At 42.0% G+C, this 27,735-nt stretch overlaps 1 protein-coding gene across 15 annotated transcripts in view; it reads right to left on the reverse strand.

Annotated features, from left to right (window-relative positions):
- The window catches only part of Heph (polypyrimidine tract-binding protein 1 heph), a 356,236-nt gene that overhangs the window by 170,413 nt on the left and 158,088 nt on the right, over positions 1 to 27,735 (reverse strand). The window contains exon 1 of one of the 15 annotated variants that reach the window (XM_070296912.1): positions 19,885 to 23,394. The exons of the other annotated variants lie outside the window; for them this stretch is intronic. Coding sequence (XP_070153013.1) covers positions 19,885 to 19,887 — 3 coding nt within the window. The 5' untranslated portion in view covers positions 19,888 to 23,394. Of the gene's footprint in view, positions 1 to 19,884; positions 23,395 to 27,735 lie in introns of those variants that run through there. 15 annotated transcript variants of the gene reach the window in all.

A 27,735-nucleotide genomic window follows, 5' to 3' on the forward strand; every position in this document is an offset into this window, starting at 1 on the left:
GTGGTCGCGCGCCCAGTGCATAAAGCGGGAATGTCACGTTGCGGCGAGGCGAGCCACTCTTGTGCATTCCGCGGCTTCAAGGCTGAGGTCAAGGTATACCTAAGTGTCCATCGTCTGAGGTTTCAAATTTTATGAAAGCGCGTCAACTTTGGCATGTGAGCGTGTACATTCTCCGATTAAAATGCGCAAATCTATTTGCGATAAAATTGAAACTCTCGAAGAATTGGCAGCAAATCCGGAAAAAAACGAAATGATTTTAAATCTTATAAAAATTGTTAGCGTGAGAGATTTAAATACGATATTTATCTCCGCTACGATCGTGTAAAATTTTTAATCGTGGCATATTTATTTGACGATTAAAACTTTAATTAGTATTTCGAGAACGTTCATTTAAAACCACGACCGAAGTGATAAGGCGTATCTGAACAATAAGATTGACATAACGTACGTTATACACGATATAGTCCGTGCCAACGTCATCATCGGTCGACGCTCTTGTTTCGGCCTCGACGTCCGCTTCCGACCGGATGCGATAGAGATCTGTTGTACAGCCGTTTCACGGTGGTTGCGAGTCATTTTTTTACGACATGAGGATACATCTGTGTGGCGGACACGCGCGCGCGGATATATCTTTAAAACACGAGAAAAGCGGATTGGGCGATCAGTTGGACCAGTCTCACGCACCGCGTAAGAATTACAGACTATGCAATTGTAATTCCTCGAAGACTGCTGAAAGATTGTGGTTGCACGTGCAATGAGTTGCAAGAATCGATGGCTCAGAGAGGTAGAAACTACCGCGATTCATGCAGCACTCTTGCACGTGCGTTATCCGTAAATTTTTCCCGACGATTCTCGCTTTACGTCGAGATGTTATGCGGAGAATAGCATTCCTTGATGCATCATCGGATTGTCATTTCAATGCAAATGCAGTAATATCAGGATCGATTGAATATTTCAATAACACTAAATTAGATTAGTATTAGACATTGCGTTGCACACATTGAAGCATATATATATTTCACGCAAATGTTTGGAAGAGAAAAGATTCTCGAAAAGAATACCGTAAGGTACAAGAAAAGAGTAAAACTTATATAAAAGGGGAACACTAAGATAATCATTTGCATTCGTCTCTTTAAGACCTTCACTTCCTCGGCGCGTTGAAAATTTTTCGCGAACACCGAAAACAATTTTACAGGATAAGTAGAAGAAGACCTACGGAATCTTCGTCTTCTTCTTCTTCCGGATTTAAACTGCTCGAATTATTGTCAAAGTTCTCGATAAAAAAAAATACGAGAGAGGTTTAAAGAGGATATCGGACAATCGATTCCACCTCTCGTTGAAAGAAGACATCAGAGAGAATAAAAGTTCGGGAAAAGACGAGGGGGAAAACATATACATACGTAACGTGCATATGGAAATACAGATTTTAAACGAAAAAGTTCGAATACGAGGTTTAACAAATATATATCTAACTTAAAGCCCCGAGTTTCAAGATTTCCGACCAATCGAATTTCTTTTCTTATATTTTTCACAAACAAGATTTCTGTTATGATAAGATATATATATATATTTTCTCCTAAAAAAATATAGTTATTAGCGTGCAATAAATTTAGATTAAAATATAAGTTAATCCCGTTAAGAAGAAAATTTTTCTTACTCTCTCAGGCACGCTAAGAAACTCAACGATGGTTGGAAAGTAGCCATAAAATCATCAACTAATTTTCATCAACGACGAAACTACCATTCGCTATTTTTTCCTTTCCAAAAGTTCTCTGTAGTATAGTAAAAAGTAAGAAGAAAGTATAGCCGTAGCGTTTCGGAAAAATTATATTTCTGAAAAAACCGATAATACCCTTAAATACAGATTTGAAATGAAAATTTTTCATCATCATACATATTCGATTTCTATAAATTGCAATATGCTTTTATTAAAGCCTATCACTATATTAAAAACGTTATGAGGCAGAAAAATTTATTCTTTACAAAATCAAAAGCTAATCGTCCTTTATCTTTTTTTAAGAATATCGAGATACTTGGAGTTGCAATGATTTGCGCGAGTTTTTATATAATCTAATTTATATGTTTCTCTTAGATCTTTATATATCTCAAAATATCTTATTATTTATATCTTTTGATATTTTAATATTTTACGATATATAAAGCTAAGAAATATGGAAAGGTGTATGAACAGATTCTCATTTATGTCCTTTCTCATGTGCATTACGCATCGAGTATTCCGGGATGCAGTAAAAGGTTATAGGTGAAGAAATCTTCCGTGAGATAATAAAAAGTATACGAGCGGAGCAATGGAGAGAAATAATTCTAAATCAAAAGGGTAGCTCGCGTGTCAAAGTAGCAATTCGATCTCTCTCATGTTCCTTTATATATATATATAACATACATCTTCTTAGTCTTTCGGAATTGTGACTCCCGGGTACTCTCTTGCTGAGAGTGCACTCCGAGCTAAGGATAGCATAAGTAATCTTTTTCTGATTTTCCGAGGAAACGACGTCGGTTGTGGAGATCGAGGGAGGACGAACGGCAGGATGGAAACCCTCCTTGACTCGCGCAATATATGCCATAAAAGACTTACGGCTCTCATCTGCCGAATTTTACTTTCAAAGCGACGCGCCTGCTATAAACTGCAGCCGAAACAGCTCGCGCAAATTCCCAAGTATTTTTGAAATACGAGCGGGAGAGAAGACGTGGTTAATAACTTTTCATGTCCAAAGAGCGTGATAGAAAGTCATGGTCAAAAAAATGTGACAATTTTATTTTATCTATAGAAATTCGGATAGGATAATATAAAATATTTTTAAAGCTTTTATGGCAACAAATATTTGAAAAGTAAAAATAAATATTTAAAAAAAAAAAAGGTGAGATGAACGAAACCGTCCATTTCTCTATCGATGGATTTCTTTGACGTCTATTTCTATTTTACGTATCTCGTTTCATTAATGGATACGAAACATTTCCGCGCCAACAATAACGGAGCTCGCAAAGTGCCTATGACGAAAAGGATTAAACGAGCGACGTGTATAACGGTAACGCCGCGTCCTAACAAGGTAACCAATATCCGAACTTTGTAAGCCTACATGAAGGTCGGGACGCGTTATTACATTATTGCATTATTGCATCGATGCATGCTACCCGGCTTGCATGTTCATCGAGTCTCGAAGCGGTACACAATGGCGGTTGACCACCATGGAGTAACCGAAACTGCAATCACGGCGTGACGTCCTTTGAAAATAGATAAATTCTCCGCACAGATAGAACAATATACGAAACATCATTCGTGAAAATACATCTTTGATCTCTGTAAAAAATTCATTCAAAACGATTTATTACGCCCGAATAAATTTAAAAATATTTCGCTTCGTGATTAAAATAAATTTCTAGGACAGAATTTTTCGGGTGGAAATCGATCTTCTTGAACGACGTCAAGGTTCTTGGATCGAGATGTATTCGCTTGCCATTCCTGACGCGGCGCGACGCAATATTCGTCATTAGACGAAGCGTATCTGTTTCGTTCAACGATAACGATCGCGGGATAAAGCGGGAACTCGGACGTGGAGGATGAACGGCCGGAACGGGAGCCTGAGGGCGAAGGATATCTTGACATCTGTAGCAACAACGCGGTCCCGTGGACTGTCACGATAATGTGACAGCCGAGAAACACGCGAAAGCCCTTAGCGGCGTCGCGACGCCCTCGCTTTCACGTCGTCGGCGTTAGCCGGCGAGAAAGGTACGACAGTTTGTGCTTTATTTGGTCGCCCGATTTCATGACGAGTAAAACCTGGCGAAATCGCGTCTGCGGGGATCGAGAGGAACTTTTCCGCGTTTCCCGTTATACACTTCGAAGCTGCGCGAAGAAGAAATAAAGGCATTTCCTCGTCTAATAACAATCGCGCCTCGACGCCTTAGAAAATAATAAGAGATAAGCTTTTCACGGCGTCGGCGTGTCGGAAGATTTATCCGCCTGTAAACCGAGGAAGCAATATTTTCTCCTTCGACGAAAATTGTAGATTATTTGGCGGCGATGATCGTTTGAAATTCGTGTATTGCGTGATTTTCCGATTACGCTACATGTGTATATAATTTACATACGTTCAAATGCCTAACAAAGAATATTTAAAAAATATTAAATTGTTAAAAACAATCGCGTTATGATGATTTGTAAAATTGTCGATAAAAAGACATCAATTTCAGGATTGTCGAGAATCTTGCGAGCCAAATGCGAAAATTTCCAAATACCCTATAGACGATAGTGCACCGTTGCATGTGCATCGCGCAAACATATTTATCCATAAGGATGACGACGATCGGGACGGGGATATAACCAGAAGCAGCATGAATATCTCAGTCGGCTTATTTACATATTCCTTCTGCAGATATTCACGGATAGAAGATGACGCGCGATAGGATCGAAGCGGAGAATCGCTATGGAAACCTCGCATCGCGAAAGGGAAAGGAAGAGGAGCGTCGCAAGATACTGGACGCTTCTTCGTTGCCGTGAAAATATGCACGTGCGCGTAGAATATTCGTCGAAGAGAAAATATGTATCTTGCTGTTGCGAGAAGAGAAATGTCAGACGACGCGTAAAATATGCTCTCCTTAACGAAAGAGTCTCGTTGAAACGACGCGTTGATTCTCGATAAATCAGTCAGATACACGCTCTTGTAACCTTGTCATCCGTAATTCTGTGCTTTTTCAGCATTCTCTGTTTATTACGATTGTAATACAGGTGGAGAAAGAAGATAAATCGTAAGTAACGTTAGATATAGATTATAGTTAAATTTATGTCGATAAAGTTCAGTTGTTAAAAAGTAAAAAAAAAATGAATTTACAATCTTCACGAACGCCTTAATTATGATCGAAATAGCGCGAAACCTCGGTAATAATTTTCACAAGTTTCACAACCGTGCACAACCGTGAAAAACGCTCGCGAAGATCGAGAAGCATCACGGCATGAAATAATTAAACAATTTGCCGGCAACTCGAGCATTAAGTAGACTTAGGAGGAGTCTACTTCGGCTCGCTCTCGCCTCTCGCTAGCACCGCAGTAATCCTTCCACGAATATCCAAAAATAGCTCTCGTCGCGTAGCGGCGAGAGGCATAAGAGGAGAACAGACAGAGAGCTCGCCGATACTCTCGCGATCTGTGAAAATGTATAAAAACGGAGAGTTTGTCCCCGCAACGAGAGAGAGAAGATGGATGGCCAGGCTTCGATTCGCCTTACGCCCTTTAATTCACGAGACGTCCATTTGCATGGCTAAATCCCGTCGGTGCGCGTCGACGCGAGCGCGAATCACGTGTGTCGCCAATAAAAGACAGCGCGCGAAACCGGATTGTCGTAATAATAGAGTAAACTGCAGCTCTTTTCGAGAATGGTAAAGAAAATGGGTCGTGGATCATAGTCCCTCCCCGTGTCTCTCGGCGACTTTGCGCGTTACATGCTTTACGTGCCGCAAGTTGATTTTTAATATTACGGTATACCGGTGAAAAGAGAATGTTGTGTGTGCGCCACGTTCTTAGTTTAAATAAGAAAATTTAATCTTGTATATCTCGTTTGCACGTAAAAGATTTCGCGGGTCGTAATTTTATATGGCCTTTAAAAACTGCTCGTCTCCCTCATCTTCCACACAACACCTCTCTTGCGAAAAATGGCGAAATCCTTTCATAAAAAGCAACACGAATTCCTTTACCTCCCGCCTCAATTTATTCGTTCTCGAACACTCACCTCGTATAGCTCGCACGATTGGCGGACACTTTCGAGATGGTGCAATCATGCCAAAATAAAGAAAATACATCTTCTCGCCTGGAATACGAGGAGAAACGATAGAAAACGATATCGCGCGAATTTCATCCACGTTGCATCGCACAGAAAGTGCTTTCGTTGTTATTCGTAGGGCAACGGGGAAATAATATTTACCTCTCTGCATATATAACGTCAAATGTAAGCGTAGATTTAAGCTTTATCGCGCTATACGAGCGCTACACAAGCGCGGCCCTCGCGTTATCTCGAGGTAGCGTTTACACCTCGATAAACTAACACGACGAATGAGCCATCGATAGGCTACCACGGCCTACTATTTTTATGCAAAAATTGCAATATGCATTGCTCGGAATAAACATGTCATCTCTATCATTTTCTCTCTCTCTCTCTCTCTCTCTCTTCCACTCATGAATCAGATTCTTCTCTGTATTTTAAAAAAGATTAATCGCACTAGATAAAGAGGAAAAGAAAATAAGTATTGGTGCATTTGCGTCAAAGATCGAGAAATATTACGCGTACGAATCTTTGAAGAGATGCTTATTACTTGATCGAAATGAACCTTTGAAGAAATATCTTATTAAAGTGGGCTCTTGCGCGTAAAATCAGAGTTGAAAAATCGTAACGTCACACGGGAAATAAAGATCCTCGAGGAATGCGATCAACGCAATACAAAGGAGCGACCGATTTTCGCAATAGAGTGCCACCACTATCCCATCGACAGACAAGCGCTTCCGGCATGACGGGGTTGAAATGTGCACAATGGTAATTCGTCACACAGCGGACGAATAGCCGAAATGGTTGCATTCACGCGGGTCACCGAAATTCCAGCGGAAATCATTCCGCGAACGTCTGTCCGACCAGCTGCCGGGTCAAGCTCCAACAAATGTAATCCTCTTACAGACCGTTTCTGAGTAGTTACATGAAAGGTGCGATGTAATTACGTTGGACGCTAAACCGGCGATTTCTTGAGCGGCAACGAGTTCGAGATAGTAAAGTCAAATCAGCTTAATATTGATATATAATACTTAATTATTATATACAAGAAAAATTAACGGAAAGTTAACTCTTTAGTTTGACGAATTCTCTTATAACGACCTGAGTTGTATTTCTTCACTCTATGTACGTTTGTGCGCTTTCGCAAAACAGGAAGAGAAGACGAAGGCGAAAGCGCGGATGCGAAAATGTAAAAAAAAAAAGAAAGAAAGAAAGAAAAAACCGGGGAAATGGAAAGCTGACATAAAGACAAAGGGCGGACGAGATGGAATTTGCGACGCGAGTGACGCACAACCCCCTTCTTTCGCGACACGCTGCCACGAACAGACTCACGCGGGCTGGCTTAAAAGGGATTTACATTCGCCGAACTTCTTTGTCGTGTAGCAAGCCGCGAAATGGTGTATCCAAGACGACAGATTTTTTTTTGTCGCTCCTATATTGTTCCCGCGTAAAGATGCCGCTTGTTCGGAACTCTACGCGGCCGGATAAGAAAATCGGGGGAGAGTTTCGTTTACTATACGACGCGTATCCGGGCATATCGTTGCCTACAAAGCGGAATGCGTCACAGAGCGGAACAATAGAAGTATTATGAGTTTACAATGACTGCGAAAGAAACAATTGGTTTTAAATTAATTTTGAATCGATGAGGAATAAAAGTGTGGGACATTTTCGAAATATCTTACTCGAATTAAACGCGCGATTTATTTGCAAGCTTATAAAAGCCCATTTTTCAAAAAATTTGAATCAAAGAAAAATAAAAAAGAAAATTTAAAAATATATTAGAAAGAAAATACAATTGTTATTTTGATGATAAAAAAATTCCGCATTTTTCTCGATGCAGGTTTGAAAAGCTGGCTCGGAATTCGGTACACTTCGACTGGCACTCTAGTTACGTGCTAATCCGAGGATTCTGACGATTAGCAGCGAGAGATCGGGAAAGTGTAGGGGTAGGAGGAAGGGGGTAGGGGGAAGGGGGGGGCGGGGGCAGCGGAAACGCGATTACGAATTCAGAGGGCCGTCGTCACGTCGACAAGGTGACAAGTTCCAGTTATCGAGGTTTCAAACGGGCCACCTGTTTTCCCATTCCTCGCAACCATACTCGATCTGACATTCCATTACAGTAGATGAAACGCTGATAGATAGATACGCGAGAGATAAGCTCATCTCTCGTGCAATCGCGATACGCGAATATCAATGTGTGTTTTAAATGCTAAGCGATTTCTTTCAATATTAATAAAAAAGTGTTTTAAAATAAGTTTCGAAAAAAAAAATATTAATTTCTTTTATAACTCTATCGCTATATTTTATAATTGCTCGTGATTTCTTCTAATAGTGCTTTCGTAAAGGTCAATAATAACTCACGGTACGCGTCATCGACTCCTATCCACGTGCCATTTTTCAACGTGCGCTTTTGATTTAAGGTCGACACGACAGCTCACTGGTACAATGGACAACATCAACGAAAGCATTCCTATCTCGATTATTTCATTTTATTGTATTTTTTTTTTTTTTTCAGCGCCGACTTTACAACGGATACATCAGCCTGTGCATATTCGGTGGCGTGCGAGCGATGTTTTCCACAGTTGGTTCACTTAACAAATAGATATATAACGACATATAAATGAATGAAATTTTCGCGCAAACTTCGCGTTAGATTGGAAGCAATAATATCGCCCCGAATTCTGCCAGACAGTTATTTCATCTGCATTCTTTCTCAATTTATCGCCAATAATTTCTTTCCATTCAAATACGTTTCCGGACAACGTTCGAAGCCCCGTTTATAAACAACATTCCTACGCAGAAGAGGGAACGTTTACAAAAAATTTCCCTTCTCGCTTTATATAAAATTTTATACCGCATTGCACATTGTCTTTTAAAAAAAAAGATTGTTGATACGTGGAAATGTATATAACAGGAAAAGTGCCGGCATATCGCGCGAATGCAACTTACGTCATCGCTCATCCCGCCGCGAAAACGAACGTCGCGTGTCAGCATGCGCGAGACTACGCACGTCAGAGTCGCCGAGTAACAACGTTAAGCATACGCGATGCACGAAGCGCGTATTTCGGGAATATTCGAGAGAGAGAGAGAGAGAGAGAGAGAGAAAGAGAGAGAAATATCGGGGAGAAGCTGCTGGCGCCCGATGCGGCGCGTTAATGACAGGAAACCGGCAATATGAACTTGACGGCTCGGTACCGCATCCCGCACCGCAGTAACGTACCGACAAACCGCAGGGCCTCACCATCGCGACCCCCTCGCCCCATCGGTTTCTGTCACTGTCTCCCGTTGCTGCGCCAACCCCCCCGCTGACTTGGTTACCTCTCATCCTTGTCATTAACCGTCGCTCTTGTCGAGACGAACCGCGCTCCAAGATATATCGCGAGCGCGGGCGACCCAAAGTAAATAAACGCGCGTATTATGACGCGATAATAACTTATCATCTGGATACGGTGGATATAATGTATACCGACCAATTAAAGAAATTAATCAATTATAGAAAATTAAATAAATAAATCGCGAGACGCTTGGATGCATAAATCAATGTATACAATACAATTACCGAATTTATAACCCGAAGAGAAGGTGTTTTAAAGTTCCACAATGCACGGTATGATGCGTCATGCTGATGTTATAAAAAAGAAGAAAAAAAACAGATCGCGATCGATGCCGCAATCATCCGAAAAGAAATGGCAGCTTAAAACGCGCTTATTCGGTATAAGCACTCTTTAGCGCGAGATTACAGTCCCTTGCGTCTTGCGATTATCCTCCTCTTCCCCGCCGCTTTTCGCGTCGCCATCGTTTACAACGCTGGCGTTAATTTGGAACGCGGTTAATTATCATCTGTGAGAGCGGCGGAAATTAGACATTTCGCTTTCAACTTTCAACTTTCCGCGCTTGACCGCAGCTCTTCTACTGCGGTCAAGCGCGGAAAGTTACTCGTAGAGTGAAGTGTATAGGTGTGTAAGTACGTTTGTTAAATAAGTTACGCGATAAACAAGTTCGAAGCTGATGATATAACAGAAACTTAATCATTACTGACAAACACGTGAACAAATGATATTATTTTTTTAACACACATCAAAGACATCATTATATATAAATGTTATATGTGTTATAAATATATGCATTATTAAAATTATATATAATTATATATAAATTATATATGTCTAAAGATTTCAGTACGCGAATTTATATATACGTATATTGCAAGTTTTTTACAAAATCTTTTTATAAAACGGCCGATCCCGGGCAGATTGTTTTATTATAAAAAGCCTAGGCTTTTTGTAAAACGGCTGAATTTATGCGATAAAGCTCGTAATATACTAATTTTATAATTGTAAAAGCTCCATCTAATATCTGCATATAAATCCGACCTCAATACGTCACTCGGATTTGAATATCATTCATTTGTGATCAATTAAATGAGAGTAATGAGTGGCTCTATTTTCTTCAACATTATTATGTGAATCTATATACGAATAAGCTAGAATGCTGCAAAAGATATAAATGTGTGTGTGCGTGTGTGTGCGCGCGCGCGCGTGTATATGCGAAATAGCGAGGGAAAAACGAAAGAGAATGAGACGAAAGCGCCTGTGGCGAGGATAAAGGTAAATCCTCAGCCATCCGACTCCAACTAACGTCATTAGGTAATTAGATACGTCGACCACGTGCCTCTTGAAGTTGCGTGTGTGAGCGAGTGTTACGTTTCGGCGTGTAAGAGAGCGATGGTGGAAAAGGAAACTTTGTTCGCGATGGACAATCATCGGCAACGCGCGTTGAGTAATTAATGAGACGTCGGATGTAACACTACGAGAGATATTTTCGAAACGAACATGCCATATGCACAGACTATCACGTCATGCCACATTGACTTTGGCGAATTAATTAATAAATTAAAGCGAATTAATTAACATTAATATTAAATTTGTCTTTGTCTCGACAGTGACTACAGGTTCTGAGAATACTATATTACGCAATATCTCGCAAACTTCTAAACGACAATTTTTTACGATGTAAAAAAAAATCTGGTCTATACGATGTAAAAAAATCTGGTATATAATCTCGGTATATATTTTTAATTAGTAACCAAAAGATTTCACAAAAAAAAAATATATATATATATATATAGAGCAAATTTAAAAATATGTGATATAAAACTCAATATGATCCAATGACCATATTGTTTATAAAATATTGCAGAATAATAACTTGAGGATGTGATAGATTCGGAAATGTAGGATGAAAAAATAATATGGTGGAAGGATGGCCGATTAATCGACATTTTTCGCTTCATCGATCGTCAATAGAAAATTGCTACGTCCTTCGGTTACATTCAAAGCAATTGCACAATATTTCCCTACGGCCGTAATAGCGCGTCATTTTTTTTATTCCAAAAGAAGATACTATCCCTCTTTCCGGTATCGCCTTCGAAGCAAGCTATCGATCGAAAGCAATAATATGCACGATTATTCGTACCGTTTTAAAATGACGCGATAATAGCGATCAGAATAAGCAAGAAATATTTTAAAGAAGATTAATATTATTATTAATAATTAGTAAGTTAAATGCATCATTATATTCTCCGCGAAAAAAAAAGGTTTCTACTCCTCTGACAGAGCTCGAAAAACGCAAATAATATAAAATAGCATTCACGGTAGCCGTATCATGCACTTTCTCTTCTCTTTATCTTTCGTCGTACGAAATAAAGACGTCGCGTTGCATAAATAAAGCACAGACCAGCACCGGACGGTCGCATCTAATGGCGAAAGCGCAAGCTGCATCCAAACCGACCTCGCCTACGAATATATACCGTAGTGTGACCGAAACGCATCGAGTGTGTCGAAAATATAATATGACGTCACCATAGCTGTATCCTCCCCCGCGTAAAGCCTAGGCTAAATTGCGGTGAGCGTGTGTCGTAAGTGGCACCATAAAGACTCGACGATTCGCGGTAAGATGGCTAACGATAATTTCTAGCCGGCGTCACGTGCCGGCGATATAAATCACAACCCTCTACCCCGTCCACGCTCTCCCCGCAAACCCCGTCGATTCCTCCACGACGGAGAACTTGCCCCTGCAATTACCTAATACGTCCGCCACGTTATCCCTAGACACCATCGGCGCGAACCAATCCCTCTTCCTCTCCCCGCGTACTATCCATCGACTATCCGACCACCCTCCGGCCAACCCCGCAGGCCGCTAACTTACGTCCCGGCGTCCAATAATAGATCTAGACAGCCGCAGCTTGTGATGGATTCTCCTAAATCACCGCGCTGCTCGTCGACGAGGGAAAATTGCGCGTCGCAACCCCTTTATTGGTACAAGGGAGAGAAACGGACGACTCTGGAGAATTGTCGCTAGATCGATTCTCTCTTTCGTGAAATATCGCCACGTCGATCGCGGAATCTTATAATTTGATATAATTAAAATACTTTGGAGATCACATCTTTAATAGATAATTTAATTTTTATTTTACATATACGAAAAAGAGAAATCCAAGAAACAATCACTTAACAATAATTTGGCTTAACACGCGTGAAAATAAAATATAAACTACCCTCTCTTTTTATATTAAAAGAGATAGACATTTTAGATAGACATTTTATATAGAAGTGAAATATATATTTTTAAAAAATCATCCCTCTTAAAATAAAATAAAAGCATAAAATATTATATGAATAAAGCTACTTAGTACAATTTTCGCACGTTGAAATTACTCTCTGTAACATTGCAAGTAACCAATTTTATATATTCGTATCATTATAATTATAAAAACATCAGCCATCCGCGTTTTTGAAATCACAATTTTGACGAAATTGTGAAATTTTAAAAAATATTGAGATCTCCTATATGTCGAAATATCCGTAAACTATGTCGCAGAAAATATCTCGAAAATATTGCTAGGATCAACATTTATCTATCTTATAATGTTCACAATACATATATCGCTGCCTCGCATCATTCATTCGAGAAGCGATTCGAGCGAAAGGTACGATATATCGAAATTAGAATTCGCTCCTCGTATTTTCGCGGACACTTTTACGAAAGAAAAAGACACCCGACGTCCCGACGCGACGTCGTTGCGGTAAACCGATAAGCCCACGTCTCGAAGATGTCGCAGGGTTACTTCCGTCGCCGTCGGACATCGGTAAGCTAATGCCGGGACACGATCGATCCTTAAGTAGAACGCAGAAGAGACGAGGGCCGCGTGTAATCCCACGGAAACTCTTTCTACCCCGCGGTTATGCGAAACTCTTCCTGATACTAAATATATGTCAAAAGTATCTCTATCTATCTATCTATCCATCTATCTCTTCTTCTCTTTCGTACCATTTGCCGTGGTGCGATAGGTACTTCCGTTACTTTGCCCGCAGGATACATAACCGGGATATTCGGAGTGCATTTCACGGCCTCGAGGTACCATAGGATATGGTTACGAGGCTCGCTAAAATCTTGCGGAAACTCGCAATTTTCGACTTTGAAGAGGAAATACCATGGGAAATGATTTGAAAATAAAACTTGAAATGATTCCGACTTTTGCACGATGTTGGGATGTAACAGATTTTTGCTATAAAATCTATACGAACTCATGAAAAAATCGCGTCAATTTCATTTATTTTCTGAAAATACAAGATATATTCATTTTCAGAGAAAAAATAACTATCAAAAAAAGCGGAGAACAATTTTTTCATAAACTCAATTTGAAATAGAAATAGAGGATTGCGGGTGAATACAGAGGCATATCGATTTAAATGGCACAGTTTGCAGCTGATACTATAAGTGAATTATCGCTGTGTTATCCCAACAATTCATATAAAAAATAATACAAAAGTAGATAGATACGAACGTACATGTACACTTTTGTCTGACAATGAGTCATGACATCGCAATTAAAAATCGATCGTCTCATTCGACGATAATCAATTGATCTTAATGGATTAAATGAATGCGCTCGGAGAAACGTCAAGATTTAAATGCGATCTTTTATTCCGTTCCAGATCGCCGAAATCGTCTGACGGCGATTCTGGGCGCATTCAAAAAGAACACGCGTCCTCTTCCGTAGAGAGTGCAGATTCCGAGACTCATCGACGTATTAAAATCCATCACCGGCCTGCCGTAACGTTCGCCCATTCAAAATCGGATTACCAATTTCCGCTCGACCGAGCTCAGAAACCACACCGTTCATCGTACGAGCGATTTTTCATGTCAAGCAAGCTACAAAAATTCGTAAAAACTCGTAGCTGTCGCATCACCGTTCGCATATCTTTCTCTCCGCACACTTTGGCGAGGCTCATCTCTCGAACTAGGATACTGAGGGAAGGGGATGGAAGGGGATGTATTCCATCCATTACATAAATTTTTATACCGTTTAATTTATATATATTTTTCGAGATTTTTGATATAAAAATTAAAGATTCTATATCAGGATATACATAAGAAAGAGTTTGAGAAAAAGTCTGTTTTAGGGCAGACAATTGCACATTGGAGATACGCTTGTCTCGTAAGCCTCGGGCCACGTCTTCAATACTGCATTACGATATCATCCCCTTCCTCTCCTCGCTCGTATCCTTTTGCGATCCTCCTCTCTTTCACGGCTCCCATCCCAGTTTCCTATACGACGGAATCGCACTCGAAAGTTGAAGTATGCGAGACGCATGATGGAAGACGATCTTCGAGAATGAGATCGAAAGTAGGCTCGCGATATGCATAAAAGGAAGCGAAACGAGATTCGCGTTCTCTCTTTGAGAAGGGAAGAGGAAGATAGAGACGGAGAGAGAACATAGGTGTTCCTTTTCGAGCGCTCTTATCCTCCGTCGTGGAAACTCTATTACTCGGATTTGGGTCGCGCGTCGCATTATGCAGATCGCTCGAGTCGATCCGCGTGTAAGCTCTCGTTACTTACGGATTTTAATTACGTCGCGCCTCGTGAGCTTATCGAAAAGCTGCCGTTCGACGAGGTATTATTATGCTTTATCGGTTAGTCTATAAACGCTCCTTTCACGAAAAAAAATACAACGAAAATGAACGTATAAAGTAGATTGTAAAATATTAAAGATTTAATATTCCTATTATTATTTTTACGTCAAAACATATCTCAAAATATGTGCTCCTGTGAATTATCTCATTCGTCGTGCAGAATTTATTTTTGTTTAAGCCAAATGATGCGTCTCATGGTAAAATTTCACGATATTCAGTAAACGTCAGACGATCACCGAACGGAAAACTTTTACGCGCGTAAAGTCTTCGACGAATTATCAAATGGATCACCGGCGCATCGGATAATTTACCCTGTTCTTCTCGCAATTCATCCCCGTCGCGAGTTTTTTATTCCGCTTTCGAAAAAACACGAGCCGGCACGTAGAATGTTACCGATAAAATCGTGTCGCGCGAGGCGAATAAGCGCGCCCACCGCCGGCAAGAACCCCATTGCTTTGGTCGGCTCGTAAAGAAGAGGATCGGTGTGTCGATGGCGAAATCTAGCGCGCATCGAACTGCAGCTCGAGATCGGGCGCGACCCCACTCGTAAAATCCGAATTCGATGGATGCGAGCAAGCAGACCCGGACACGTACGTCCCGGATATTACGATGTAAGCACTTTCGCGCAGTATTATAACGATCTTAGTGTATCGCGAAGCATTTACGCGATTGCGCGCGATATTATTATCGTGTCTATTGCCGAATGAAAGAAAGAGATTCGGGAGGAATTACATCTGTAACTTATATAATAAACGCGAATATATAAACTTGAATATGTATAAACATTTATCAAATTAAAATTGTTTATCTTGATTAATATAAATTATTATAAAAAATATACATATGCATATATATATATATATTTGTCAAAAAAAATCTTGCTTAAAAAAACTTGCATTACTTAATGTTTTTCTCTTCTTATCAATTACAATCGGGCAGGATATCGATTAATCAAGAGCGTCATCGAGCGAGTAGTTCGGAACATGCGGTCCTGCAGGAACTCTCGAATTTCCGAAGAAACATGAGTAACGTGCACGAGCAGCGAGGCTTATATGACGGTCGGTCAATGCGGTCTCGCAACACAAACGGGCGGTTCTTCGCTACAATTTAACTTGGCACGCGGAGAAACTGTTGGACGCGAGTTTCGCTGATGAATATACGACGGCGAAGTTTACCGAGCTTATGTGCTCATGTGCGGCTACAACGTTAGCGCGCCGCACATTATGTCATGTATGACGTCAGTCTAATTATGTATACTCAAAACGCGAGAGGATAAAATTATCCGCTCTCTCTCTCTCTCTCTCTCTTTCTCTATCATTACAACGCCCGTGCATATATGTAATATTTTCGCACTTTAATACGCCAACGGGATGAAGATGGAAATTTCAGTGCGCGCCCACTTAAAACGAAAATAATACCAGGTGTTCACGTTTCAAAATACGTGAGAATGCACGCGCTTCAAAAATAAGCTGCCTTATTCTCGCGAAGAGAAAATAATTCAATTTTTTTTTTTTTTTACTTTACAAATTCAATTGCTTATTTTTCTTCTTTTTTTTTTCAATTGGTAGGATAACGAGCACAAATGGGAGAGAATTGTGAATGGAATCCTAGATGTCTGGATGAAAAATTTCAATTTTTCTCCAGCGAAAAGAGAAAGAAGAGAATGCTCGCGGATACGATGTATCGGATTTGATAATGGCGGGTTGATGCACACGTCACACTTGGTGAACGAGCGTAGGAAGACAGACAGGAAGAGATATCGGGGAGTGTGAGGGATGAGAGTACGGCGAAGAGTACGAAGCGAGGGGGGGGGGGACGCGCGGAGTCACGTGGAAACGATTTTCGTCCGAGAGTTTACGTCCATTTTCATTTCGACGCGTCACCAGCTTTTCACCCGGCCAAAGTTGCTCGCCATTCGGCGAATTCGCCGACCGAATACCAGCAGCGGGTGATTAAACGGGACGATCGTGATACACGGATACGGGGATACGGCAGGCAAGGGGGAATAGAGACAGGGAAAGGATTACGTACGTGTGGGAAAAGACCGGTGGTTTCGGGGGTCGCTCAAAAGCGACTACGACGTCCGATAATTATCTCCCCCGCCGACACTCTGTTTTGGTTAACAACGGCGTTTCGTTTAACGCTATATTACCTTATTTAATTTGCGAATATGGCCTCTTAAGTGTCTGTACGATTGAAAAAAAAAAAAAAAAAATGGAAACGTATAAACATTCATATCGCGAGGCGACATCAATTTTCCGGATGATAAATTGCATAGCTATTGTCTTTATCTATTTCAAGGGCGAGCTAAAGAAAATCATAACAAAAACAGAACAAATCAGTCGCGTTACAAAACATTTTCTTATTTCTCCAGTGTTTTCAGCTAAATTATAAATAACAATGAAATGATTCACAAACTTACTTTGAAATTTTGTTAATTGTGTAAAATTCCATTCTGCGATTTTCAGAATCAACGGATTGAAATTATTTCAATTCGCTCATGCAAATAGTGCGAATGTTAAAGGATATTTAAAAAGATAAATCCGAAAGACGTATATATATTTCGTGCCTTACCTCCAATCTTACCTTCAAAATCAAATCGAATCTCCCCGATACTATTATACGTTTCGTTCGTATCTATGGTATGCGTAACATTTCTCACGTAATACGCGCGTTACATTAATCGTAGAGTGCGAGAAATATTGCGATAAGGAGCAAAAAAGCAATGTCAAAATAAGATTTTCCATCGAGCGCACTCTCTCCTCTTTACCCAGCCATCGTTGCAGCGTCTTATCCATCCTCTCCGTCGTCCCGTTGACGTTTTCTCCGAGTCGACGAAAGGAGGAAGGGGCCGTAGATATACTCCGTTGTGGGACAGGATGACCCATTTTATCGAAAATGTAAATACGAAAGAGGCGACAAAATGAAACGAGGAAAGGGAAACGGAGACTCCGCATATCGTTACGAAATGAGTCGCTCGCCGCTCGCTTCTTCAAAACGCTCGACCGAGACACTTAATGTAATTGCTTTACTCGATGAGATGTGAAGGCAATCGTCATCGACAAACCGTCCCGGTGACTATTTAAATGATCGTCGTGTCAATATGAATTTCTCAACTTTGTTAATTATTTTGATAGAGAAGTTTTTTTTGAGAGAGATACAAGTGTGTCTCGAGTGCTCCAAATTAAATTTATGTACCGCTGATCGTCGATACGGATTCATCTCCCAGAAATCACATAAATACGGAGCTTCTTAGAGAAAATTTATATGAAAATTGCAAGAAAATCGTACGATATTTACAAATAACTACATAAATATATTACGAACAAGCGTATTATAAGCGTAAGCATCTCTATTAAGAAGAATATGCAATAATATATTTTTTTAGTAAAGTCTAAATTTCAAACTTGCAAGATGAAACAAAGGTCAATTGTTTTATCAAGAGAAGCGTAAATTTTCCCGCCGCAATATCGATCGATTCTTTTCCCGCGGAATATATTGTATATGAGCGATGTCTCGCCGGTTTAAACGTCGTAAAATCGTGATTCTCGCGCAAATCCGGGAAGCACGTAAATCTTTGTTGCATTCCAACTACCCGTCAAGAAGGCGTAACAACCGTTCTTGGCAACTTCTCGAGCGCGACGTAAGCTTCATTCATAGGAAGCGCCAACTGCGGATAACCGTGGAATATTCAGCGAAACTCGAAGCATCCATTTTTAATTCGACTCGCGGCGACATTAAGTAAGAAATTTTCTCCTCGCACGCGAAATTACGACACTCCGACAAATCGAACGATTATTAGATATCTTTTTAGGCTCAAACTATATCTCGGCGGAATCTCGGCGTGCACATAGATACGTAGATAAGTAGGTAGAGCAAACGTGATAAAACAAACTTTGCAAATCCCTTCCGATACGCCTCGTCTTGACTTCCATACTATGCGCGGCAAGTTTCGCGCTCCAACAACTGCGGGGCGGTTCGAGATTATACGTGCGCCAATTAAACGCGCGTAACACGCGTGCGGGAAAAAGCAAGAGAAAGAGAGAGAGAGAGAGAGAGACTGCAATATATCGATAACATCTTGCCGGCAGCGATAATGTGATTCTTTCGCTACGTGCTCGACGAAGCGCGGTAACTCGGGTACGAGGGTGGAAACGAGACGGCAAGAGACCGAAGGAGAAACGGGAAACGAAAATTAGGTTCGACGACGACGATGCCGATCATTCGATCAGATGGAAAGGGTGGGTAGATTTGTTCGGGATTCTCGCGATCGTGGGATGTCACGTCGCGATGCGGGACACCCTCCCGCAAGTCTCCTTCTCCGTCTCTCTCTTCTCTCGCTCGACACCTGTCGATCGAAGGATTAAAGAGGATGCCCCCGTAACGCAGTCCGGGATTTAAAGCGTTATCCGCCCTATTCCCGCTTTCCCCCTCATCACCGTCATCCCACGAAACGTTTACCGAGCGGCGAAGAGAAAGGAGCGTGTTTTCGGTAAGGGGGTATTCTCCCCCTTCTGTTTACACGGCAAACGTAGGAAGTAATTCATCGTGGCTCGTCGCGACTAAATCCATTCCTGATTCACCGCCTTCTCTATCTTACGCCCGAGAGAGTATTACTCGTGCTCTCGTAGTAAGTAGCCTCGTTACTCGGTTGCCGGAGGGTTCGTTACCTCGAGGAACCCCCGTGAGACTTCGTCTTCGGTGACACGTCGAAATACGCGGATACTTGAGATTCCCGTTGGGTGTAGCGCCATTGTCAAGATTGCGAATATAACGAGATGCGAAGTTGACGGTTGATTCTCGCGCGAAATCATAATTGCACGAAGAGAGCAAGGCGACCAATCGATATAATAATCGAAGATTATATAACAAAAATTAATTAATTAATTCTAGATAGATTTCACGGGCAATTTTCAAAAGTTGAAAGCTAATAGGCAATGCCGTCATTTGCATATTGTTTAAAATTAAAAAATAAAATAAAATGTTATCAAATATATTCTCCATAACGTCTTGCGATGATAATTTCTATGGAATTTTCAAAGTTATCGTCGAATAATCGTAATCATCAAAAAATAGACCAACCTTGAACGGAGCTCGTTCCTCGTAGCAACGATTAAGCGGAAAAAGATAGACTCACCATAGTGTCTTTGATATGATCAACCGGTTGCAGCAGGACCGCCGTAGTGCCGAGTGTCCTGTGATGCTGCTGCTGTTGCTGCTGATGCTGCTGATGGTGGTGCTGATGATGATGGGGGTTGCAGTTAGCAACGATGTTGCAAGAACAGGTGCAGGCGAGATTGCAGGCCTGCTGAGCACCGAAGAGATGTCCTACCAGCCCCGGGGTGATCGTTGCTGCCGCCGGATTGTTGATGCCGTTTAGCAGGGGCGGAGGCAGGGGCACCGCACCACCCGGGACGAACGGGTACGAATGATAATACGTGGTGATGGGGGAGATACGTGCCTCGTCAGCGCCGACCACCGTCTCGGCGAGCCAGGACTTACCCGGCGATGCGGGATGCAAGAAGAGATTGCGATTTGCCGCGGCCGCGAACGACTGTTGCAGGCCCCAGAGGGTCCGCGCGCGTTCCTGTGAGTTCCAGCAGGCACGTTCCAGCGACGCGGCCTGGCAGCGAGCAGTTTCCGTTTTGCACGAGCGGCTCCACTCGAACGAGGGCCACCACAGCTTGAACGAGTAATATCCTCCCTTGTCCACTCCCCTTGATCGGTCCCCCCCGTTCAGGGACACTCGTCTTTCTCGCGTCTCTCTTATTTTCGTTGCCTCCACGTCGACGTCGTCCCCCCTTCTTGGGACAGGACGCTCGACCGACCTGTTGGTTTCCCTTCCTCTCGGCAATCGGCCGATTTCTCGTTACGACGATCGTTACGCCGACAGAACAACAAAGAGAGAGCGATCGAGATGGCGAACAGCGAATAGTCGTTCGGACGCGCGTTCGATAATAGCCTCCTTGACTAGCAAAAGACAGGACTTTGGTATCGTACGTAGACGAGAGTATATCGAACAGACCGAACTCTACTTTTACGAGCTATACACACATACACACGTAAACACATGCACACGCGCTATTCTTATCAATATCGGATACAACAACGTGATTTAAGCGCTATCTATCTACACGTGCGAGATCGAGACGGAGGAGATCCTTAAGTGAGACGTATATGCGAGTTTTATTTTCTAAAACTAGGAACGAACGCGCGAACGCGTCGTCGACAGTAGCTCTGGATGATTGTCGATGTGTTGTGTGTGTGCTATGATGTGTGTGTGTGTGTGTGTATGTATATATATATATATATACGAGCGAGTGGAAGGGCGAAAAACAGTTACAACCACGCGTTAGGGGAGTTGTCCGCGCGGAGAAGGGGCGAGTAGCGACGGACAGAAAGAGAGGGGAATTTAACGCGTGCGGATTAAATATGTACTTAGAGTGCGGAAGAGGCGCGAGAGAGAGAGAGAGAGAGAGAAAGAGACAGAGAAATAAGCTCGTCTCTCGCTTCGCGCAATTCTCTTGCTCGTACGTGTAATTGAAACGACGTAGGTATGCGAAATTTTTTCTTCTTCTTTTAATCCTCTGCTTTTTTCTTCTTTCTATTCTTCCCTTTATGTTAGTTCCTTCTACTAATTCGAATGTTATCCTATCGAAAAGAAGGTGAGAACACCTCGAGATTACGCACTAAGAGAACTAGCTGAAAATGATTGTCACGAAGATTGACAGAGAGCAGTCCTATTGCCAGAGACCAGGGAAAGAGATCCTCAAGTTTTCTTCTTTATCTTCTAATTGGCTTAAACCCGCTACCGCTTATCTTTTCCTTGTCCTGCTGGATTCGAATCACGCGTTAGCGACTCTCGCGGCGCATCGATTGGATATGTACGTACAAATGTATGTATATAATATATAGATATTGATATAGAGCGTGTATACGCGTAGAATCGATAGAGGCTGGAGATCACATAAAGACACGAAAGTCGATCGCTCGCGACCTCTTATTTCGCAATAGACACGTACATTATTCCGCTTTAACCGAGAAAAAGTCGCAGATACTTCCCCTCTCTTTCCCTCGATATGTCCCAAATCCACTACAGTTACAATTGATTGTCTTGACGCGATTCTCTTTGTTCCTCGACGGTCACCTACAACGGTAGATGACGCGATTGTTTATTAATCTCTTTTTTTTTTCCCTATATCTTACTCTTATATTTAGATCTAATAACTTATCAAGACACGTTTTACACACATACGTACCTAGAAAAAAAAAATAGCCGGAATTCTCCCCTCTATTATTCGATCTCTCTTAAGTCTCGCGCGAGATTACTCTCGATAATTTAACGTTCGAACGATTATTATTTAGAAATGACTTAATTAACGATATTTTTAATCGCCTGGGCGAAAAACATCTCTCTTTTCGCCGCTGTTTTCTTTCTTTCTTTCTTTCTCGATCGCTCTTACTTGAGACTGTCGGCGGGAGAACCGCTATAAAGTCGCGTGAGAACAGTCGCGTGGTCGGTCTCGCGTTTTTTTTTCTCTCTTTTCTTTTTTTCAAAGATATGTATTCATATTATCGTATATTCATATGTATTCATATTAACTTCTAATATCGATTATCCTCGATTCTCAGGGGGGGGGGGGGGAGACTTTTCTTATGGAATGTCAATTTCTCGAAATTTTTTGCAGCGGTCTTTCATTCATATCGCTTGACATATTCTTTACGGCAGCAATCAGGTGATCGAAAGAAACCCCTGGGCGCCGATCAACAGTCCTTTGCGGAGTCAGCCCAGTTTGATTTTTCCCGGTCGACGTGTGTGTGTCACGAAAAAGATTTAACGACGACGACGAAAACGACGACGACGACCTTGAACTGCTCAAAATCCAGTTCCGCAAAGCTATCGCTCCAACGATAACCAGTGGCTTGCGCTCGGCACACACAGACACACACACACGGACTCAAAGAGAAGAGACAATAGGGCGCGCAATCAGGAGGCTGCTTTTATGCATGCGTACTCGGCATACAAAGAGAAAGAGAGAGAAAGAGAGAGAGAGACAGAGAGTGAGAAAACGAGTGCGATAAAACGAGGTAGCGTTTAAGCGTGTACTGGAAACGTTGATCACGTGGTCTTGCTGGCGCGTTACTTCTTCGCCTTCTCTCTTCTTCGCGGTTGCGTTTCTCAGGCTGTCGCGAGCGGACAGAGACGGCGAACGGCGACGGCGACGTGGATGAGGATGACGTCTGTTCGGGATCCGTACGCGCGCGTATTTCGCCGGTCGAGACGGAAGAGGATTAATACGAAAGCCAAGGAACTCGAATATTCGCGCGAAGGGAAAAAAGGAAGCGAAGGCCGACGTATGGGTGGCGCGTGTGTGTCTGTCTGTGTGTGCGTATATCGTACGAGCGCTTATGTTGCGGGCCTCGCGCTTTGCGTGTGCGTGCTTGGCGTTATGTAGCGATATATGTGTCGATATATTGTGAAGGAGTAGCGTGGAGAGGACAGACGTGGCAGAGGCGAAGGAAGAGAAGAAGGAAAGAAAAAAAAGGAGGAAAGAGTGTGTGTGGGTGTGTATGTGTGTGTGTGTGTGTTCGTGAAAGAGAGAGAGTGTAACTCGGAGGCGGAACGATTAAAGTGCGTCCTACTCGATCGCCTAGCTTGACACAACTGAGGAGCGTCTCTCTCGCGCGGCGCCGCGTAAGCTTCCGCGCCGTCGCCGCCGCCGCCACCGCCACCGCCGCCACCGCCACCGCCACCGCCCGCGCCGCTGCTGCTGGCTGCTGTTGCTGCTGCTGTTGCCGCTGCCGCTTCCACCGTTGCTGCGGCCGCAGAGTTGGATTACAGCGTATACGCGCCTTTCTCGATCCCCACCGCGTAAACGGTGACGCGGAACCAATGGGGTGCAGGAACGCGCCGAGAGGACGCGAGCTCGTACGAAGTCCGTCGAGTCTGCGCGACGCAGGCAGCGGTGGCGGCGGCGGCGGCGGCGGTGGAGTTCTCGCGAGTCCTCTCTCTCCCTCTTCTCTTTCTTTCCCTCTGGCCTGTTCCTCCCTTGTCGCCTTCTCCACGCCTTCAACGGTGAACTACCACCTTCCTCTCGCGCGAGCCCTTCCGACATCCCCGACAACACGCTGCCCCCGGCCGATTCCGCCACGCGCGGACGCGTCCATCCGAGAGGCGCCACCGCGATCCCGAAATCGCTCTTCTTAAGCTTTCCACCCCGCCGCCGCGAAACAGACCCCCCCGTCTACCCGGGGGGATGCGAGGGGAGAAAAGAGCTTGTATTTATTATGCGCCAGAACGGATCCTAGGTCTTCCGTGCGAGCGAGCCAAGATTCTACTCGGTTTCTCTCCGTGAGAGACCACCTGCTATACGTTAGGAAGATTTAAGGAGATGCACTACCCGAGCAATTTCAGATGCATTGCATTAATACACACCTGGGTAAATCTCAAATTTTCATCGTTAGCAATTTTTAACGGAAGATGTAAATTTGATAGAATAATACAAAATGATATATTAACATTATACGTAAAAGCTCGCGTTGAAAAATTCTCCTATATCTACCGATACATGTGACATTATCAAAGATCTGATATAATTTCGATTATTATATTAATCAGCAATCTCGCAGATAAACTCTCAAATAATGCGAATATCATGGTTAAATGTACATATATTCCCCTATAAACAAAACATATAAAGATATCACAATAAACACAATGAAAAGCGGTTTGACATTTTATCTAATCGCCAATTTTCATTCTACCGAATGATCTCGATTCTAATTGCTTCAAACGCAAAAGATATTCTGAAATTGATATAGCAGCGGAAATGTTCTCTCGGCAATACTCAAGCGGGTCCTACTCGTCGAAGGTAATTAACATAATAGCCGGAGTTTAAGATTGAAACATCAGCGAACTCGTTTCTTTTAACGTGCATCGTCATAGCTATAACTGTGGTGCGCGCCGCTTAACGATAGCGCTCCCAGGGAAAAGTACACTGAAGAAGTTCAATGGATGGCGATAAAGCACCGACGTCGCAAATGGTTGCCTCCACTCAGTCCGACCCGTTATAGCAATAGGCCCGCGCCCGCTAAAACAAGCGAAACTTTCGCGTAGCGAGCATCCGCCAGTCGAGCAGATGAAAAAGTTTCAGAGACAAATAACGGAGGGGAACGCGTAAACAGAAGCCTCGTGAGTGCATCTGCAAGAATGGGCCGGGAAGCGAGCCGGGAATAGGGATTGAGAGCGAGGGGGAAGGAAAGTGAATCGCTGATTTTCAAGTTGGCGAAGAAAGAGGAAGATATAAGTGTGAAGAGGGTAGGGTCGCGCATTGCCATTCGTTCGACGAACGTTCTTCTTCAGCGAGTTCGGAGTGTTTGTTCGATGCGGAGATTACTGTTTTCGCGAAGAGAGAGTTAGACGAAGTAAAAAGAGGGAGGACGCAAAGAGTCAGAGAAAGACAGAAGGAGAGAGAGAGAGACGGGGGAAAAGGGATTCGAGCATAATCACCTCCTTCCATCTCGACGTCCTTGACGTCAGAACGGCAGAAGAACCGCCTACCGTGAAGAGTTTCGATGGATTCTTTGGAGCCGATTGTTCGATCGACGAATTCGAAACCGCAGAAACCAGACCTCAGAATCAGAATCGATAGTCGTATGTGAACGATTTGATCGTCGTTTACAAGGGCACTTCACTAACCGCCTGGAAACGCAGTAACATGATTGTCGAGGAAGGTTGCAAGTATCGAGACACAAGAGATTGTGCCAAAGGGAATATCGAAGGAACGAAGAGATCAAAGAGAGGCGTGTCAACGTTTATATGAAATTTACATCAACCGCTTTTAATTATGGTCGAATTAAAGCAATCGATCGAAAAATGCGATGCGATTTACTCTTTCTTATTCATTGATATATAATGAAAGAGATACGAAATGTTAAAAACGCTCATGGTTTCCTAAACGTATAACGAGTATAACGAGTTCCGTTTTAATAAATCGGCACGAAGAATTCTTCTGGGAAGTTGTTATACGTCAGAGATATGCTTCTGTTTAAAAAAAAAAATGTTGGTGATGTAAGAGAGGAACGCTATTATAAAAACTAAAAATGGAGTATCCGTCATTGTAAATGCTTTCAACTTTCAGAAAGGGCGCTTTGTCCGGAGTATCAAGCTTGTCATGTAAAATTGTATAAAAACCGTACTGTTATGTAAAAACATATAGCAAATTGGCAAATATTTGCAGATTTCAAATTATAAGTCGTACCTCTCTTGAGCACACTCGTCGCAGAAAGGTTTATCTCAGCGATTTTTAATAAACTTCACAATGTGCGCACTGCAATACTGTTTTCTATCTACACGTTATATTTTTAAACGTCATTCCATTTAAACTGCACTCTTATATATTTAAAATATCTATCGTCAAATACAGAAACTAAAACGTTATAAAATACAAATCGGTGAACAATGAAACAAAAATAAAGCCTTTTAGATAGAAATCCAACTATTTGCCATAGTTTCATATTTAAAAAAAAAAAAAAAAAAAACCTATAGATTTATAATAAATGGCGGAAAATCTAGTAAACCTTGTTTAACTTCACGCAGAACAGAATGCGATCAATGTGTGAGAGACGAAGTGATTCCCATTTTGTCGGGAAAATGTTCAACAATCGCGATGCACAAAATCTTCCAAAAAGCCGGGCACAATCGTCAAGCGACGCGACAGAATGTCGCGCGCAATTTTCGACAAGTTTACCCGGATTAATTTTCGCTTTGATCCTTGCCCGACTAAAACCGCGTATCACGCAATCGCTTTAACGTTCATTATCGGTCGCGTTTTATACATATTTTTAATTACGTCAACGAAATTAAAGCCGCGCGACTAAAAGGCCGCCGCACCTCTTCTCCTTATGGAAAGTTTAATTAACTTACTAAAAGCTTTGTATGCCGGAGAAAACGATGTCAAAGGGGCCGCGGCAGCGCTTACCTGTAACAGAAATTAATACTGGAATTATATACATGGAACACACGGACGACGCTGTATTAATGCAATAATACGGATTGTTGATTCAAACAAACGTCAAAAGATTTCTATCCAGTAGAGAATAACACGAAATAATATAGAGATAAAATTAATTAGTGAGGTCATCTGCTAAATTAAAGCTTTATCTACTGTTTATCGCTAGATACTTTCCCTAGTACAATTAGCTTATTCATATTATATATATATATATATAATAACAAATAATATAAATATAGATATAATATTGATATAAAAAATATAGAATAATATAGATAATAATATAAAATAGAAATACAGATGTATGTATATGACATATTTATTAATTAATATAATAACTCAATTTATATGTAGCAATTATTGCTTCTCATCAAATGAAATATATATAGATGCTGTGAGAAATTTCATATTTAATCATACATTAATTAATTATCATTTAATCTTTATACCTTTCATCGTGTTAACTTTATGTACATATTTAGGACTGTCGTAATTATCAGAAAAGATGAAGCGAAGAGCAAATTCTCACGCTCTGCCCTAATATAATATTTCTTAGTTTGCTCAGTAAGTGCTTCATACATAACGTATATATTTATGAGACATGTATGTGATATTATCTCGCAAATAATGTGTTGTATAACAAAATACATTTAAAAACATAAATTAATTTATATTAATTTTATTATAATGAAAAGTGTCTTAGCTTTTAATTGTGCCAAGTTTGGCGTTAAATTTCCGGTGCTCGCAGAAACCTAATCGTTCTCAGAACGGAGGCGCGTATCGCGTCAGCCGATAGGGACCGGGAATTGCTACAAACCTGCCCTAATATAGCGCTAATAGGGTCCTAATAACGCACACAGCCGCGCATCGCGGGGGTAAGTGCGAAAACGAAATCGCGAGGAGCTTTAGAACGATCGTTAATCCCGCCCTGCCGACGACTTAATACGCCAGGCAAACCGTTTCGCGCCCTCCCG

Source organism: Polyergus mexicanus, unplaced genomic scaffold, assembly GCF_030449975.1.
Source record: "Polyergus mexicanus isolate NDT 795.1 unplaced genomic scaffold, iyPolMexi1.0 SCAF_6, whole genome shotgun sequence".
In the NCBI taxonomy this organism is placed as follows: domain Eukaryota; kingdom Metazoa; phylum Arthropoda; class Insecta; order Hymenoptera; family Formicidae; genus Polyergus; species Polyergus mexicanus.